The sequence below is a fragment of the Tupaia chinensis genome, unplaced genomic scaffold (assembly GCF_000334495.1).
Source record: "Tupaia chinensis unplaced genomic scaffold, TupChi_1.0 Scaffold147351_1, whole genome shotgun sequence".
Classification (NCBI taxonomy): domain Eukaryota; kingdom Metazoa; phylum Chordata; class Mammalia; order Scandentia; family Tupaiidae; genus Tupaia; species Tupaia belangeri.
This window is the reverse complement of record NW_006207202.1, coordinates 605,014-619,983: the sequence shown is the minus strand read 5'-3', so window position 1 is coordinate 619,983 and position 14,970 is coordinate 605,014. Positions and strand designations below refer to the sequence as shown.

Below are 14,970 nucleotides of genomic sequence, written 5' to 3'. Positions count from 1 at the left end.
ATTCCTGCTTCTACCCAGCTTTTACTCCTGTTTCTTTCTCTGCTGAAAAGAGGGTGGTGACTGAGTGTTGTTTTTCTGCTCTGTTATGTTGATGGAATTGGGCTGTTAACTCAGTAAAGCTGGTAGATTTCCTCTGCTTAAAAATGATTGCTTCTCTTGGGACTTGTAGCCATAGATACAAAACAGAACTCTTGCAGGTGTGGGAACAAATAGCTGGGAAGGTAGTGAACTGTCAAAGGATTACAGTTGTCTAATACCTCTTTCTTCAGTTTGAGAAAACCCTGGGAGCAAGTTGCCATGCACTTGAGACGCGAAGAACAAGGACAGTGCTGTTGCTAATGGTGGCAATATATTGTAGTAGAGGAATGGAGGTTGCCAGCATAATTGAGTCCACCTTCAGCTTTCCTCAGCAGTTAGGATTGACAAGTTTCAGTATAAGGAGCACATTGCTTTCCCTCTGACTTGCTGCTAACAGCATCTTTCAACCTCCAAGACTCCAAAGGCCGTGTGAATATGCTGAATTCCACATTAACTGGGCTTACACAGTTAAACTGGAGAGACTGGGAGAGTTTAATCAAATGACTTGAAATGTCAGAAGCCATGCTTTCAGTTATAAACACATGTTCGGAGCCCCTGTGACACATAGCACCATCCTAGAATGCTGTAGTAAGGTTCTAGGTAGGCTGCCCTGAAGGGAGGATTTAAGCCATTAAAATGTAGTAGTTCCACAGAACGTTTGATATTAAGCTTTTGCTAAGAGTCCCTACTGGCAGCTGTGTGCCATCTGCTCATTGTGGACTGATCTTTCCTTGGCTTATCTCCCATTGTTTCTTTACCTCTCAACTTCTAATCTTCTACTCCTTATCTCTTCCCCACCTTGATAATTAGTTTTTATATGTAGCTAGAGGAAGTGCCAACCACCCTCTCCCCTTCCTTCTTCTCCCAGATTCCCTGGCCAAAGTGGTGTGGCAAAGCACATTGTGCACAGAATAGCAAAGGTTATCTTGTACTAGTGTAAGGCCCTTAGCACTTTGGGAGATGTGGGATTTCAAGTCTGCCAGAATCCAGCTGAGCATTAGTGACCATAATGCGAAATGGTCGTTCTCTCATGGGTTATTAGCATTTTTCTGCATTTAAAAATAGAAAACAAATATAAAGATAAATTAGAGATATTGCAAAAAAAAAAACATTTTGTGAGTTCTAGATGAAGAATGTTCTTTGACATGGGGGATTTAGAATGATGATTGCATTCTGGGTTTATGTTTTAACTGAGTTGCTTCTAACCTTTCTCAGAAGACAGAAGAGGCAGATGATTTTATCATGTTTCTCAGCTACGTCAGTCACTTTTCTTGATAATGGTGTCAGATAACTCTTGATGAAGGATATCTAAGTTGGTCCTGTAGGTATGTGTAAACTCGGGCAGTGACATTAGTTCTGTTTTGATTCATAGGAATACCTCCACGTGCCCATTCCCGAGATTCTAGTGATTCTGCTGATGGACGGGCCACACCCTCTGAGAACCTTGTTCCCTCATCCGCTCGTGTGGATAAGCCCCCCAGTGTGCTGCCCTACTTCAATCGCCCTCCATCAGCCCTTCCCCTGATGGGTCTGCCCCCATCCCCAATTCCACCCCCACCACCTCTCTCCTCAAGCTTTGGGGTCCCTCCTCCTCCTCCTGGCATCCACTACCAGCATCTCATGCCCCCTCCTCCTCGATTACCTCCTCATCTGACTGTACCTCCCCCTGGGGCCATCCCACCTGCCCTTCACCTCAATCCAGCCTTCTTCCCCCCACCAAATGCTACAGTGGGGCCTCCACCAGATACTTACATGAAGGCCTCTGCACCCTATAACCACCATGGCAGGTAAGGATTGTTTTGTTCTTTTAGATTTGAGCTAGGTATAGAAGAGTAGTTAAGCATTTTTTTCTCCCTGAAGAAGTACACATTGAACCCTTGTGGAAACTCTATTGTCGTAATGTTGAGTCCTTGGAAATAGTTTACTATCTGATAGTATTTATTTGGTGTTTCATTTGCATCTTAACCACCTGATCTAAACCATGTCCTTTATACATCCTTTTAAGGGGCTTAAATTGTCCTAAGTGGTTGCTACAAATGCTATAAAACGCCTAGCCCTATTGGGTCATGCCAAAATTAAGAAAGTGTGTATATGACATAAATCCTGTCTTTGAAGAGAGGATGAACACATAGAACACATGAACATGCTGAGAACATTTACAATATATAGTAAACTATAATTAAATACTTAGTACTACAGAGTAGTATAATAAGGGGTGTCAGCAGTCAGGAATGGTTTTATCTTTGCACAGCCGAGATTCGGGCCCTCCGCCCTCTACAGCAAGTGAGGCTGAATTTGAAGAGATCATGAAGCGAAACAGAGCTATTTCCAGCAGTGCCATTTCCAAAGCTGTATCTGGAGCTAGTGCAGGTAATTTCACCCTTACCTTTGCTATCTTCTGCTTACCTTTAATTTTGCCTTTGTTTTGGTATTAACCATTGGCAAGGGTTCAAGATAAAGTTAGAGCACTATTGGCTATGAAGAGAACACACTTTGGGGGCCATCAGGTGGTGTACTGGTTAAGGCGCTGGACTCCCACATGGCCAACGGTGGTTCGAGTCCTAGACCTAGCAGCTCAATTTATCACTCTCTTTTTTTTATCTAGTGAGCACACGTGCCCTATACCAAATTAAAATAATACTAATAAACAAAATTAACTTTTAAAAAAAAAAAGGGTAGAACACTTTGAAGAATAGTTTGTGACCTGATTTTTTAGTTTTTGGGAAGCTCCAGTGATAATTATTAAGCCTGTGTCTAGACCTATCCCCATGAAAAACAACTTAGTGCCAAGAATATAAATAATACACCATCTCATTGTGGTATTTTATAGAGTAGAAGTCATGCCTTGTAGAAATCTTGATCTCATTGGTAGATCTTTAGATGTACTGTGTAGTGGATCTAGTGCCGGTGCCCTAAGTATTGGAATGCCTCAACTAGATGATGGTTTGTTGGGGAATCTGATTACATTTGGGAGTCTAGGTAGAGCTTGTGTTCTCCATGCAGTCTGTCCTGCTGTAGAAAGAGGCAAATCTGGTAGGAGTCAAGACATATTATGCTCTTACAAGCTATTTTTTGCCTTGTTCTCACTGTTAAGTGGGCAAAACTAGCAGCCATGATTATGAAGCCCAGATTCTGAAATCTAGCTAGTGACCTGGCGATTTAGGTAGCTGGATCTTACATGGCTGACACTGAGACTCGAGTTATGGAACCAGCAGCTTGAAAAACATGCTTGACGTATTATGCCCAAAATCCTGAAAGAAGGAAAGATGGAAAAGGATTGCAGTGTAACTGTTCCCCATGAGAAGTGCTTTGTCTTTCTGTCTCTCGGCAAGTATATTCACCTTCTGGCAAATATAAAAAAGAAAAAAATCTTTGATTCCTAAGATAAGAGAATATAGCAGTTTATAAGGTTCTGTTCATGTTTCACATAATGATATTAATCATATTGGCTTGCTTCCTGTGAGTTTTCCACGTGAATATAAATGTCTATAGACTATCAGATCACCAAAGATACTTTAGCTCAGATCATCATCTGTGTTTCATAGTTTGTTTTCTTTGGCATAGAACTTGAATCCACAAAGTAGTTAAAGATAGAAAGTGTATTTTGTTATTTTCAGGTTTTTTTACCCCCACTGGAAAACTTGCACTGACATTAGAATGAATCTTTACTTTTTTTTTTTTAATTGCCAGAGGGCGCATGTGCTTGCCGGAAGGTGGGGGCTGGGTAGAAAAGCACTGTGGTAGGGTGTGTTCACACTGCAATCTCTTTCCTCCATCTCTTCATCGCATCAGGATTTGGGGGGGGGTGTATGCATATGTATGTATATACATATATATACATATATATATGCTCCTGGTGTATTTTTCAAGTTACTGGGGCCAGGATTTGAACTATAGTTAACCATGTAGGATCCAGTTTCCTACACACAGGCCTCAACCATTATTCCATAAAGCTGACCAGGCATAAATCTTTAAATTAAAAAATAATATATGGGAGCCAGCAGGTGGCATGGTGATTAAGGAATTAGACTCTTACATGGCCAGTTGTAGTTGAGTTCTGGATGTGGCAACTTGGTTTCTCACCACCACCACCCCATCTCTTTCTGTGAGTGCACATGCTAGCAAATTTCAAAATAATAATAATATATGGGGACCAGCAGTTAGCATAATGGCTGTGTCGCTGCCGGTTCGAGTCCCAGACCCAGTGGCTTAAACTCACGCTGGGCGCGCGTGTGTGTGTGCCCCCAAGATCTTGAGAGGAAAATGTAGGAGAAGGGGTTGCGGCGTGGCCATCCTCCCTGGGGGGGTGATTTCTCACTTTCTGTCTCTCTGTTTCTCTCTGTCTTTCTGGTGAGCGCACATGCCCTATAGCGAAAACCTCTTCCAAAAATAAATAAGTAAATGAAATAATATATGAAGGGAAGCACCTTCAAAAAGTTCATGGGCAGTGTATATTATGAAAAAGATAAGAATTTCACAACTTTTTGCGTAAAAATAAACTTACTTTAATTCAACTTTTTTGTGAGCATTTTGAAGTACCTTTGAATACTCATTGTTAATATGTCAATTACATAAAAGAATATGAGAAAAGTAATCGCTGTTCTTTCTTCCCTCACAATTCCTTTATTTATTTATTTATTTTTGGTTTAAGTTTTTTGGCATTTACAGTCACAGGAGAGAGAGAGAAGGAAGAAAAGTGAGAAATCACCTCCCCTCCCCACCAGTGGGGAAGTCCTATCTCCACTATTCTCTTCTCAGTATTCTGGGTACACACGTACATGTGCCCAGCATGTTCCGCAAGGCACCGGGTCTGAGATTTTAACAATGGAGTCAGCCATGTGGCGTCCAGCCACCTCAACTACCATGCCACCAGCTGGCCCCAATAACTAATCGTTATCTCCCTATTTGTGGTTCTCATTCCAGTCCTTTGAACCACAAATAGTTATTGAATGTGCTTACAAAACGGGCAGAAATTCCCTGTGTGGGTGGAGCTGATGTCCTAATGTCCTGGGCCTCCATATTGTCTATTTTCTTCCTTGTTATCTTGCACTGAGGAAGCTGCTGGTCCTTATTTTCACTGGGCCCTTGTCTGATTTAATGCTTTCCTTATATTATTGACTCATTGAAAAAGTCATGACACATTTTTGCATAGAAAAATACACCATGGCTTTCCCAATGACTGTCCTTACTGCTCTTGATTTAGCTTAGGAAGCATTGCCTAACCCTGTAACCACTGTCCCTGAGCCAGTCATTGCTCAAATTTTAGAAAATGAAAGGGCAAGGGACCAGCAGTTAGCGTAATGGCTCTGTCACTGAATTCCCATGTAGCTGACCACAGTTTGAGTCCCAGACCCGGTGGCTTAAACTCATGCTGGGCATGTGTGCCCAAGATCCTGAGAGGAGAATGGAGGAGAAGGGATTGCGGCGTGGCCATTTCCCCAGGGGGTGATTTCTCAATTTCTGTCTCTCTCTCTCTCTCTGTCTTTCTGGTGAGTGCACGTGCCCTATAGCAAAAACCTCTCTTAAAAATAAAAAAAGAAAGAAAGGTCTAGTTCTTCATTGCAGCACTTTTTTTTTTATGTATACATATACTACATATCCATAATTACATATATTTACATGCACATCTGATTGTAGATTAAGCGGTTAAGAGAGCTGGATCCCACATGACTAACCAGAGTTCATGCTCTGGCCTCAGTGATGGACCAGCATGTGGCATGGATCCCACATGGCTGATTCTGTGGTTCAAGTCCTAGACCCAGTAGCTTGGAAAACAACAGGGTATGGCCTTAAGCCACTCTTTTCTCTTGTGTTGTGGCTGCTCCTACTTTGGGAGTATACTTTAACTTTTGTTTAATAAACTGTCCTTTAAAAAAAAAAGAAAACAAAACAAAACATGGGGTATGCATATGTGTGTGCTCAAAATCCTGAAAAGAGTAGGGATTAAAATGTGGCCATTCCCCTGAAGGGTAATTTCTGACTTTCCCTCTCTTCCTCTCTAGGGAACACATGCGCCCTGTGACAAAATCAGGTCCCAACAGGGTGAGGATATGGATAAGGGATTATGGTGTGACCACACCCCATTGAAGGTTGCTCCGTCGTCCTCATTCACTTGCTCACTCCTGTTCTCTGTCAATTAAAAATTAAAAAAGTAATTCATAGGAATATGCAATGTTAAAAAATTAAAGTCCTCTATACAAGGACCACCAATAAGACCATTTTTTTATAGTTTAATGTATTTTTCTCCAGGTTTTTTTCAGTGCATATTACAACACTTAAATAACTTTTATTGTTTACTGAATGGAATATGTTTTGTTTTTTCTTTTGAGAGGTTTTCGCTATAGGGCGCGGCGCGTGCACTCACCAGACAGACAGACAGAGACAGAGAGACAGAAAGCGAGAAATCACCCCCCAGGGGGTGATGGTCACACCGCAATCCCTTCTCCTCCATTCTCCTCTCAGGATCTTGGGCATACACGCACAGGCACCCGGCGTGAGTTTTAAGCCACCGGGTCCAACGGCGGGCACCTACGGGGGAGTCCAGCAACATAGCCATTACTCTAACTGCTGGTTCCCCTAATGGAATATGTTTTGCAACTTTTTTTTTTTTTTTTAAATACTATATTCTGGACACCTATTTTATCAACATATGATACTTAATTTTTTTTTTTTTTTTTTTTTTTTTTAGGTTTTTGCTATAGGGTTCGTGCGCTGGACAGAAAGACAGAGAGAGAGACAGAGAGAGAGACAGAAAGCGAGAAATCACTCCCCAGGGGGGATGGCCATGCCACAATCCCTTCTCTATTCTTCTCTTGGGATCTTGGACATGCGTGCACACGCACCCTGTGTAAGTTAAAGCCACCAGGTCCAGAACTTGAACTGCGGTTGTCTACATGGGAGTCCAGCAACATAGCCATTACGCCATCTGCTGGTCCTGATACTTAATATTTATTGAGCTCTCGTTGTGTCCTTGGCACTGTGCTAAGCATTTCACATGGATTTCTCTGTTTACATTCAGCTTACTTCATGCTTCCCCCTCCCCCCGAGACTTTTGCTATAGGGCATGTGCACTTACCAGAGAGAGAGAGAGCTAGAAAACGAGAAATCACCCCCTGGAGGCCGGGGATGACTACACTGCAATACCTTCTCCATTCTCCTCTCAGGATTGTGGGCACACAACGTACATGTGCCCAGTGTGTGTTTTAAGCCATGATGTTTGTGACTTGAACCATAGTTGACCATGTGAGAGTCCAGCAACGTAATCACTGTGCCATCTGCTGGCCCCTATTACTATTATTTTTTAATTTGACCAGAGAGAGAGAGAAAGGGAAAGTTCAGAAAGCAAGCCTCCAAGCCTGGGACTCAAACTGTGATGGGTCATGTGGGAGTCCAGCGCCTTAATCACTATGCTACCTTCTGGCCCCTGCCTCATGCTTTTTAACAACTAAATAACATTCTATAGAACTAGCATTCCTTTATTTATATAGCCACGCCCTGTTGGAAGTAATATGACAATGCCGACACAAACATTATGTAGCATATGTATTTGCAAACAGAAACAGAACATTTTCAGTAGTTGCTGGATTGAAAAATATGAGCATTATTTAGTTTAATAGATGTTGAAGGTAGCTCTTAGACATGATGTACCAGTTTATACAGCCCCTAGCAATATCTGACAACATATGTCAGGTTCTAAACAACCGGAATATTGATGCCCTCCACTTTTAGGCCTGCGGCAGTTGTCTCATCCTCTTCACCGTGGTTCTTTGGGACAGCTAGTTACTCTTGGTTTGTGTCTTCCTGGGATCCTTTGGTCCAATTAGTTTATTGCTGCTGCTCATCTGTGGCCTTTCTAATCCATTCTTTATCAGGGGATTACAGTGACGCAATTGAGACGCTACTCACAGCCATCGCAGTTATCAAACAGTCCCGAGTCGCCAATGACGAGCGTTGCCGTGTCCTCATCTCCTCTCTTAAGGACTGTCTTCATGGCATTGAAGCCAAGTCCTACAGTGTGGGTGCCAGCGGGAGCTCTTCCAGGTGAGTGGATGATCGCTTCAGCAGCCTGCCACCCAGGGGTTGGTGATAAGAGGAATGGAGCCCAGGGTATCTGGCAAGGACCTGGCAGAAAGAGTGGACCTAGCCCTCGTTTCTTTAAGGGGAAGAAATAAGTCTAGCACTTCCATTAGTAAGTGTTGAAATGACTGGAATTAGTGAGGTAGTGGGCTCATTTAGGGGGGAAGAAAGACTGATATAGTTAAAAACATGGAATTTGGAGCCATACAGGCTTGGATTTGAATCTTAGTTCTGTGCTATCAGTATGACCACTTTGAATATGGATATTAGTCAGCTTTTCAAGCTTTGTTTTTTCTCATTTAAAGAAAGGGATAATAAGTATTTACAGACTTGTTGTAAAGATTAGGTTTGACAATGCATGTGTAGTTCTTAGCATTGTGCCAAGCATGTAGTACTAATGTACTACAGTAGTAAGATCTTGGTTGATGTAACTGTCATTTTCCAAAAAAAAGATCAGTCCTCAGCACCAGTAACATCCCTAGACAGTGAGCCTGTGATAGAGTGGTAGAAGAGTAGTTGAGATAAATACTGGAAAACACTAAAAGACCATGCTCTCGGAAAGAATGCGGGAGGCCCTGTGTGTGAGCCTGAAGGATCTTTTTATAGGAAAAGACATCGGTCGCGGGAGAGGTCACCTAGCCGGTCCAGGGAGAGCAGCAGGAGGCACCGGGATCTGCTCCACAATGAAGATCGGCATGATGATTATTTCCAAGAAAGGAACCGGGAGCACGAGAGACACCGGGATAGGGAGCGGGACCGGCACCACTGAGAAAGGTGGGAAGGAGTGCCATTCTTGGCTGGCAGATGATCTTTTATGGGAGGTTATTTATAGTGAGGATTTCTCTCTCTTAAAATAAAAGTGGCAGGGTAGGGTCTGGGAGCAGAATATGGCGTGACTTACGTAACAGGAAGTTCAGGGGAGCCAATTTCCTCGTGTGTAGCAGTCTCTCCCTTGAGATTTAGCTGGCTTTACTTGTTACATCGCTGCCTTAGACTGGTATCTGAGCAACAACAAAGCGTAATAGCCGAGAGCGTGGTGTCTGCAGTCAGATGCCAGAGTTCGAATCCCACCTTTTCCACTAATACGCCTTATAACTTTGTGATCCTCAGTTTCATCCGCTTATGCAGATAATGAAAACAACTATTTGGGTGACTTGCTGAATATTCAGTGAGATACTATGTAGAGCACTCATAGTGCCTGTCCCATACAAAGCATTCAATAAATAATAGCCATTGTTATTATGATTATTATGTTTTAACCCCACCAAACTTACAAGTTAAAAAAATTGTGAAAATTGGGGCCAGCAGGTGGCATGGTGGTTAAGGTGCTGGTTTTCCACATTGGCTGATCACGGTTCCGTCCCGGACCCTGCATGCCGAGGACATGTGCTTAAAATCCCGAGAGGAGAGTGGAGGAGATGGGATTGCAGTGTGACCATCCCCCCAGGGGGTGATTTCTCACTTTCCGTCTCTCTCTGGTGAGCACACACACCTTAGAAAAGGTAATTTGTATGCAGTATAATTCACCCAAAAGATTTTAGTTTAGATGTAGTACAATTTATCAAATTTTCTCAGGTTTACACTTTCTGTTGTCCTAAGTAATCTTTGCCTAATTCAAGGTCATGGAGACTTTCTTTTGTTATTTTCTCTTATGTTTTAGTCTGTGATACATTTCAAGTTGTATTTGGTATATGATAATAGGTAAGAACTGAGATTCACTTTATTCTTTGTATATTATTCTCCAGTTATTCCATGATCATTTTTCAAAGGATAATCCTTTCCCTAATTAATTACTTTAGCTATAGTAAACTGTTTATCATTTGAATTAAAAAATAAAAAAGACTATCTCTTAAAACTATTTTTGAACATTGGTAAGGTGTGAAGACCCTGTTGGGGGTACCTCTTTTCCCTCCCTGTGTGCAAACCTTCCTTCCTTAGAAGAAGAATTAAATAAATAAACTTTTTATTTTTTTATTTTTTTTTAGAGTTTTGTTTTTGTTTTTGCTGTAGGGCACGTGTGCTTGCCAGAAAGACAGAGAGAGACAGAGACAGAAAGCAAGACCCAATCCCTTTCTCTTCCATTCTCCTCTCGGGATCTTGGGCACGCATGCACATGCACCCAGCATGAGTTTAAGCCATCAGGTCTGGGACTTGAACCTGGTCAACTACATGGGAGTCCAGTGACATAGCCGTTACACCAGTTGCTGGTCCCTAAATAAATAAAGTTTAAAAAAAAAAAAAAGTTTGCAAATCAGAGTATTTTAGTTAGGGGAAAGCTGATTTGGAAAAAAAAAAAAATTAATAGCTTTAGAAATTATGTGGAGGATAGTTAACTTCAGTGGAAGAATATTTTTGCTTTTGGAAAAATTTATTGAAAGAGATGATTTTTTTTAAAAAAGCAGGAGCTTTGGGGTAAAAACTATGAACTCATATAGTGAAAAGTGTAAGATTGACTGGAACCGGGGACTCTGGCCTTGTTATGTAGATTTAGTCTCTGCATCTCTCAGCTCTGCTTTCCTCTTTTCATTCTGACCAGCTCCATATTGGCCGGGGTGGGGGGCACGACTGCATTTCTAGGTTGTATCTGTTACATCTCTCCAATTTAGCAGTCTCAACCCTCCCAAGAGAAGTCTAGCAAAGATAATTTGTAGTATGCAAATATGAGAGAACACTTGTTGACTGTTTCTGTGGAGATATTGAAAACTGACCAGGATGCTCTATTTGTGATTCCTGGGGAGACAGTGAACGACTCAGATGACTTCTATGTCTCTTCTCATCTTTGTGGTTGTAGACTTAGAAGTCTCTCAGGCTTCCAACTCTTCTGTCTCATATTAAATCAACTATAAAGATGTTATTGTGTTCTGCCTGTGTGATTGGTAATGGTGAGTGAGGAGAAGAAACTGATATCTTTGGGGTAGATAAATGAGTAACTGGAAGGGGGGAAAGAGACCTCTGAATCCCTGTGGTTCATGAGCAATAGCTGGATTGTAATCACTTAGAAAATCCTGCAGGATTTTGCCTAATGACACCCTATTCACAAACAAACGAGCAGTCTGGCTATTTTTGACTACTGTCTTCTATTTTGTTGTTTGGCACTATCTGCCATTAACTTAAAACAGATTTAAAGCTAGGAATTGTATCTGTGTTTTTCTATAAGAGAGAGATAAATGGGGAGTTAAAAGTTTAAATTTTTTATCTGTCTCCCTTCTCTGTTCATAAACCATTTATTCCACAAAAGTGTCTAGAGTGCTCAACACTAAAATCTAAGCAATCAGCAGTTAGGGCCAGCCAGGTGGCTTGCTGGTTAAGGAAGCCAGATCCTATATGGCTGATTGCCTAATTTAAGTACTTCACCCAGTGGCTTGAAAAACATGCTAGGTGCATGTGCATATGTGTCCAAAATCTGATGAGATGAAGGAGAATGTGGTGTGGCTATCCTCCCTGGGGGGGTTGTTCCTTACTACCCCCTTCTCACATACACACACATACCATATCTCTTAGACAAACACATGTGCCCTATAGCAAATTTTAAAAGAATCAGCACTAGGGACCGGCAGGTAGAATTGTTTAGGCACTGGACTCCCACATGGCCAACCATGGTTCGAGTTCCAGAGTTGGTGGCTTGCTTTCTCACTTTCCCACTCTCTGTCTCTCTGGTGGGCATGCATGCCCCATAACAATTTTTTAAAATAATATTAATAAATAAAATTAAATAATATTTTTTTAATCAGCAGTTAAACTAGATTCTAGACATTGCTTTCTAGATTTTGCAATAGGTTGAATATTGAGAGGTGCCCATATATCCTCCGAAAAAGGAGGCCGTAGTGTGATGGAGTGCAGAAACACCTTTGGTGTAGTTCAGTCTCAGAGAGTAGACTGGAAGGTAGGCAGGAGAGTAGGTCTTGGTCCAGTTCCATCCCTTCTGTAGCAATAGCAGCATTTCTTTTCTGGGAGCTGGCACAGTTCCTAGTATTCCTTGTGGGTCTGAAACCACCACCCCTTCCCCATAATGCAGGCCATGGTATATTTCCTGTGGCGCTGACTAGGGTAAGATTGACCAGGCAGATGTTAACTGCAGAGCATCGATTATACTCCCTGGGGCTACGTTCATTTTACTAGCCTTTTGACAAATTGTCACCAAGATCCACAGCACTTGGGGAATGAATATCTTAACCTGAGTCTTTAGCTCAGTTTGTCTCATTTCTTCCACCTGCAAAATGATACTATTTTTCCCACTATGAGGATGATTTCTTGGGGGTAACTCTAAAAATCCCATGACAATTCCCAGAAAACAAGTCATTCGGTACCACGCCTACAACCAGATAAGGAAAATTAGCTCTGAGCAGGTTTTCTGCTTTGTTGTTTTACTTAGTCATCCCAATAAGAAACCCCAAAAATATTGGGACCAGCAGATGGCATAATGGTTACATCACTGGATTCCCATATAGTCGACCATGGTTTGAGTCCCAGACCTGACAGCTTGAAACTTATGCAGGGTGCATGTGCATGCTTGCCCAAAATCCTGATAGGAGAATGGAGAAGGGATTGTGGCATGGCCATCCCCCCGGGGAGTGATTTATCACTTTGTCTCTCTGTCTTTGTTTCTCCAGTGAGTACATGTGCCCCATAGCAAAAATCTCTTTAAAAAAAAAAAAAAAGAAACCCCCAAAATGTCAATTTCTCACGTTCTCTTCCTAAGGACTCTTAATTTAATTTGCAATTACCAAGTCGTGGCTTACGAGGTTTCATGTTGGGGCTGTGGTGCATAGGCTTCATTTATCTTGAAGAACTTAATTTTGCAGGCTCTATATACAACAACCTTTTAGTTAGAAAACAATTGTATTCTCTGAATTGGCATCCTTAATTCTAAATGGTGTATTCTATCCAGAGACAGTGATAAAGCAGCAACTTCTTCATCCACCCTTGCTCAGAATAGGGCCCATCTTAAAGCCTGACCACTGATTGGCCCACTGAAAGAATCTTTGATTTCCATCTGCATTCAAACATTACCACCAAAATATTATCATAGATCTTTAAGTTTTAGGTGCTGGAGCTTATCTTGACCCCTGAGTTATCCTCTACATCTTGTTTGTAGAGAGTTTGCAAATCTCTTCTGGTGTATATTTGTATATGCTTTGGAGTTTGAGGATATTCCTAGGTAATCTGTGACTTTCGTAGTTCTGGACTATGTCTTTGTTTTTTGGAGAGGTTTTTGCTATAGGGTGTGTGCACTCGCCAGAAAGACAGAGAGACAGAAAGCGAGAAATCACCCCCACAGGGAGGATGGCCATGCCACAATCCCTTCTCCTCCACTACTCTCGGGATCTTGGGCACGCACGCACACGTGCCCAGTGTGAGTTTAAGCCACCAGGTCTGGGTCTCGAACCGCAGTTGACTACATGGTAGTCTAGCGACATAGCCATTATGCCAGCTGCTGGTCCCGTGAGAGATTTTTGCTATAGGGCACATGTGCTTGTCAGAGAGACAGAAAGCAAGAATCACTCCCCAGAGGGGATGGCCATGCCGCAAGCCCTTCTCCATTCTCCTCTTGGGATTTTGGGTGCACACACGCCCAGCATGAGTTTCAAGCCACCAGTCCAGGACTTGGACTGCAATCACCCATGTGGTAGTCCAGAGCCTTAACTACTGTGCCACCTGCTGGTCGCTAGAGATTTTTTCACTATAGAGCTCATGCACTCACCGGAGAGACAGAGAAAGATAGAACATGAGAAATCACCCCCAGAGAAGATAGCCACACTGCAATCCCTTTTCCTCTTGGGATTTTGGGCACATATGCACATGTACCCAGTATGAATTTCAAGCCACCATATCCAAGGCTCAAATCACGATCAGCAACATGGGAGTCCAGCCCCTTAACCACTATGCCATCTCTTAACCCCCAGTTTTGTTGTTATTTTAGGATATTAGCCCACTTGAAATGCAGTCATTCTTATCCTCCCAGTCCATTGAAAACTGAGCTTTTTGTTCAGTTTTTATCTCTTTTAAAGACTAAGAAGCCTAATGATGTAAAATTGAGAATGTAGTATAGAAAATGGAACACATACTTGCCTATATAGCTGTTTAGAAACACTAGCAAGGCAGAGGCCATACAGAGTCTGAAGATCCAGTCTAAAATAATGCCATTTCATTGTGTAGGACTAGGCAGCATTTGAAAGTCTTCTGGGTTGGGTTTGTGTGGGGTTTTTTTTGGGGGGGAGGGGCGCATAGCTCATACAACTCATACAAATTTTATGAAGCCTGCAAAAATGCATTTTTTTAAGAGATTTTTTTGCTATAGAGCACATGTGCTCCTTGGAGAGACAGAGACAGACAGACAGCGAGAAATCACCCCCTAGGGGGAATGGCCACGCTGCAATCCCTTCTCTTTCATTCTCTTCTCTCAAGATTTGGGTACACAAACACACGTGCCCAGTGTGAGTTTTAAGCCACCAGGTCTAGAACTCGGAACTGCAGTCAATTACGTGGGAGTCTGGCACATAACTCTTTTGCCATCTGCTGGTCCTTCAAACATGCACTTATAAAAGATGAGTGGGGCCAACCAGTGGTGGGGTAGTTGAGGCAGCTGGATCCCACATGACTTAACTGTACAGTTTGAGGCCTGAACCCAGTGGTTTGAAAAACACACCAGGCACGTGTATGTGTGTGTCCAAAATCCCAAGAGGAGAATAAAGGAGAAGGAATTGTAGCATGGCTATCCCTCCTGGAAGGTGCTTTCTTTTTCCTCTGACCCTCCCTTCCCAGATGGGCACACATACTCTATAGCAAAAAATCAGAGAGGAGAGGAAGAGAGAAAGA

General features: G+C 42.3%; 1 protein-coding gene across 3 annotated transcripts in view; it reads left to right on the top strand.

Moving 5' to 3' along the window:
* The window catches only part of CPSF7 (cleavage and polyadenylation specific factor 7), a 34,698-nt gene that overhangs the window by 15,860 nt on the left and 3,868 nt on the right, over nt 1–14,970 (top strand). For all 3 annotated transcript variants that reach the window (XM_027768742.1, XM_027768741.1, XM_027768743.1), the window contains exons 5-8: nt 1,451–1,865; nt 2,330–2,448; nt 7,950–8,118; nt 8,761–8,928. In XM_027768742.1, the coding sequence (XP_027624543.1) occupies nt 1,451–1,865; nt 2,330–2,448; nt 7,950–8,118; nt 8,761–8,923 (866 nt within the window). In that variant the 3' untranslated portion in view covers nt 8,924–8,928. The remainder of the gene's footprint in view (nt 1–1,450; nt 1,866–2,329; nt 2,449–7,949; nt 8,119–8,760; nt 8,929–14,970) is intronic.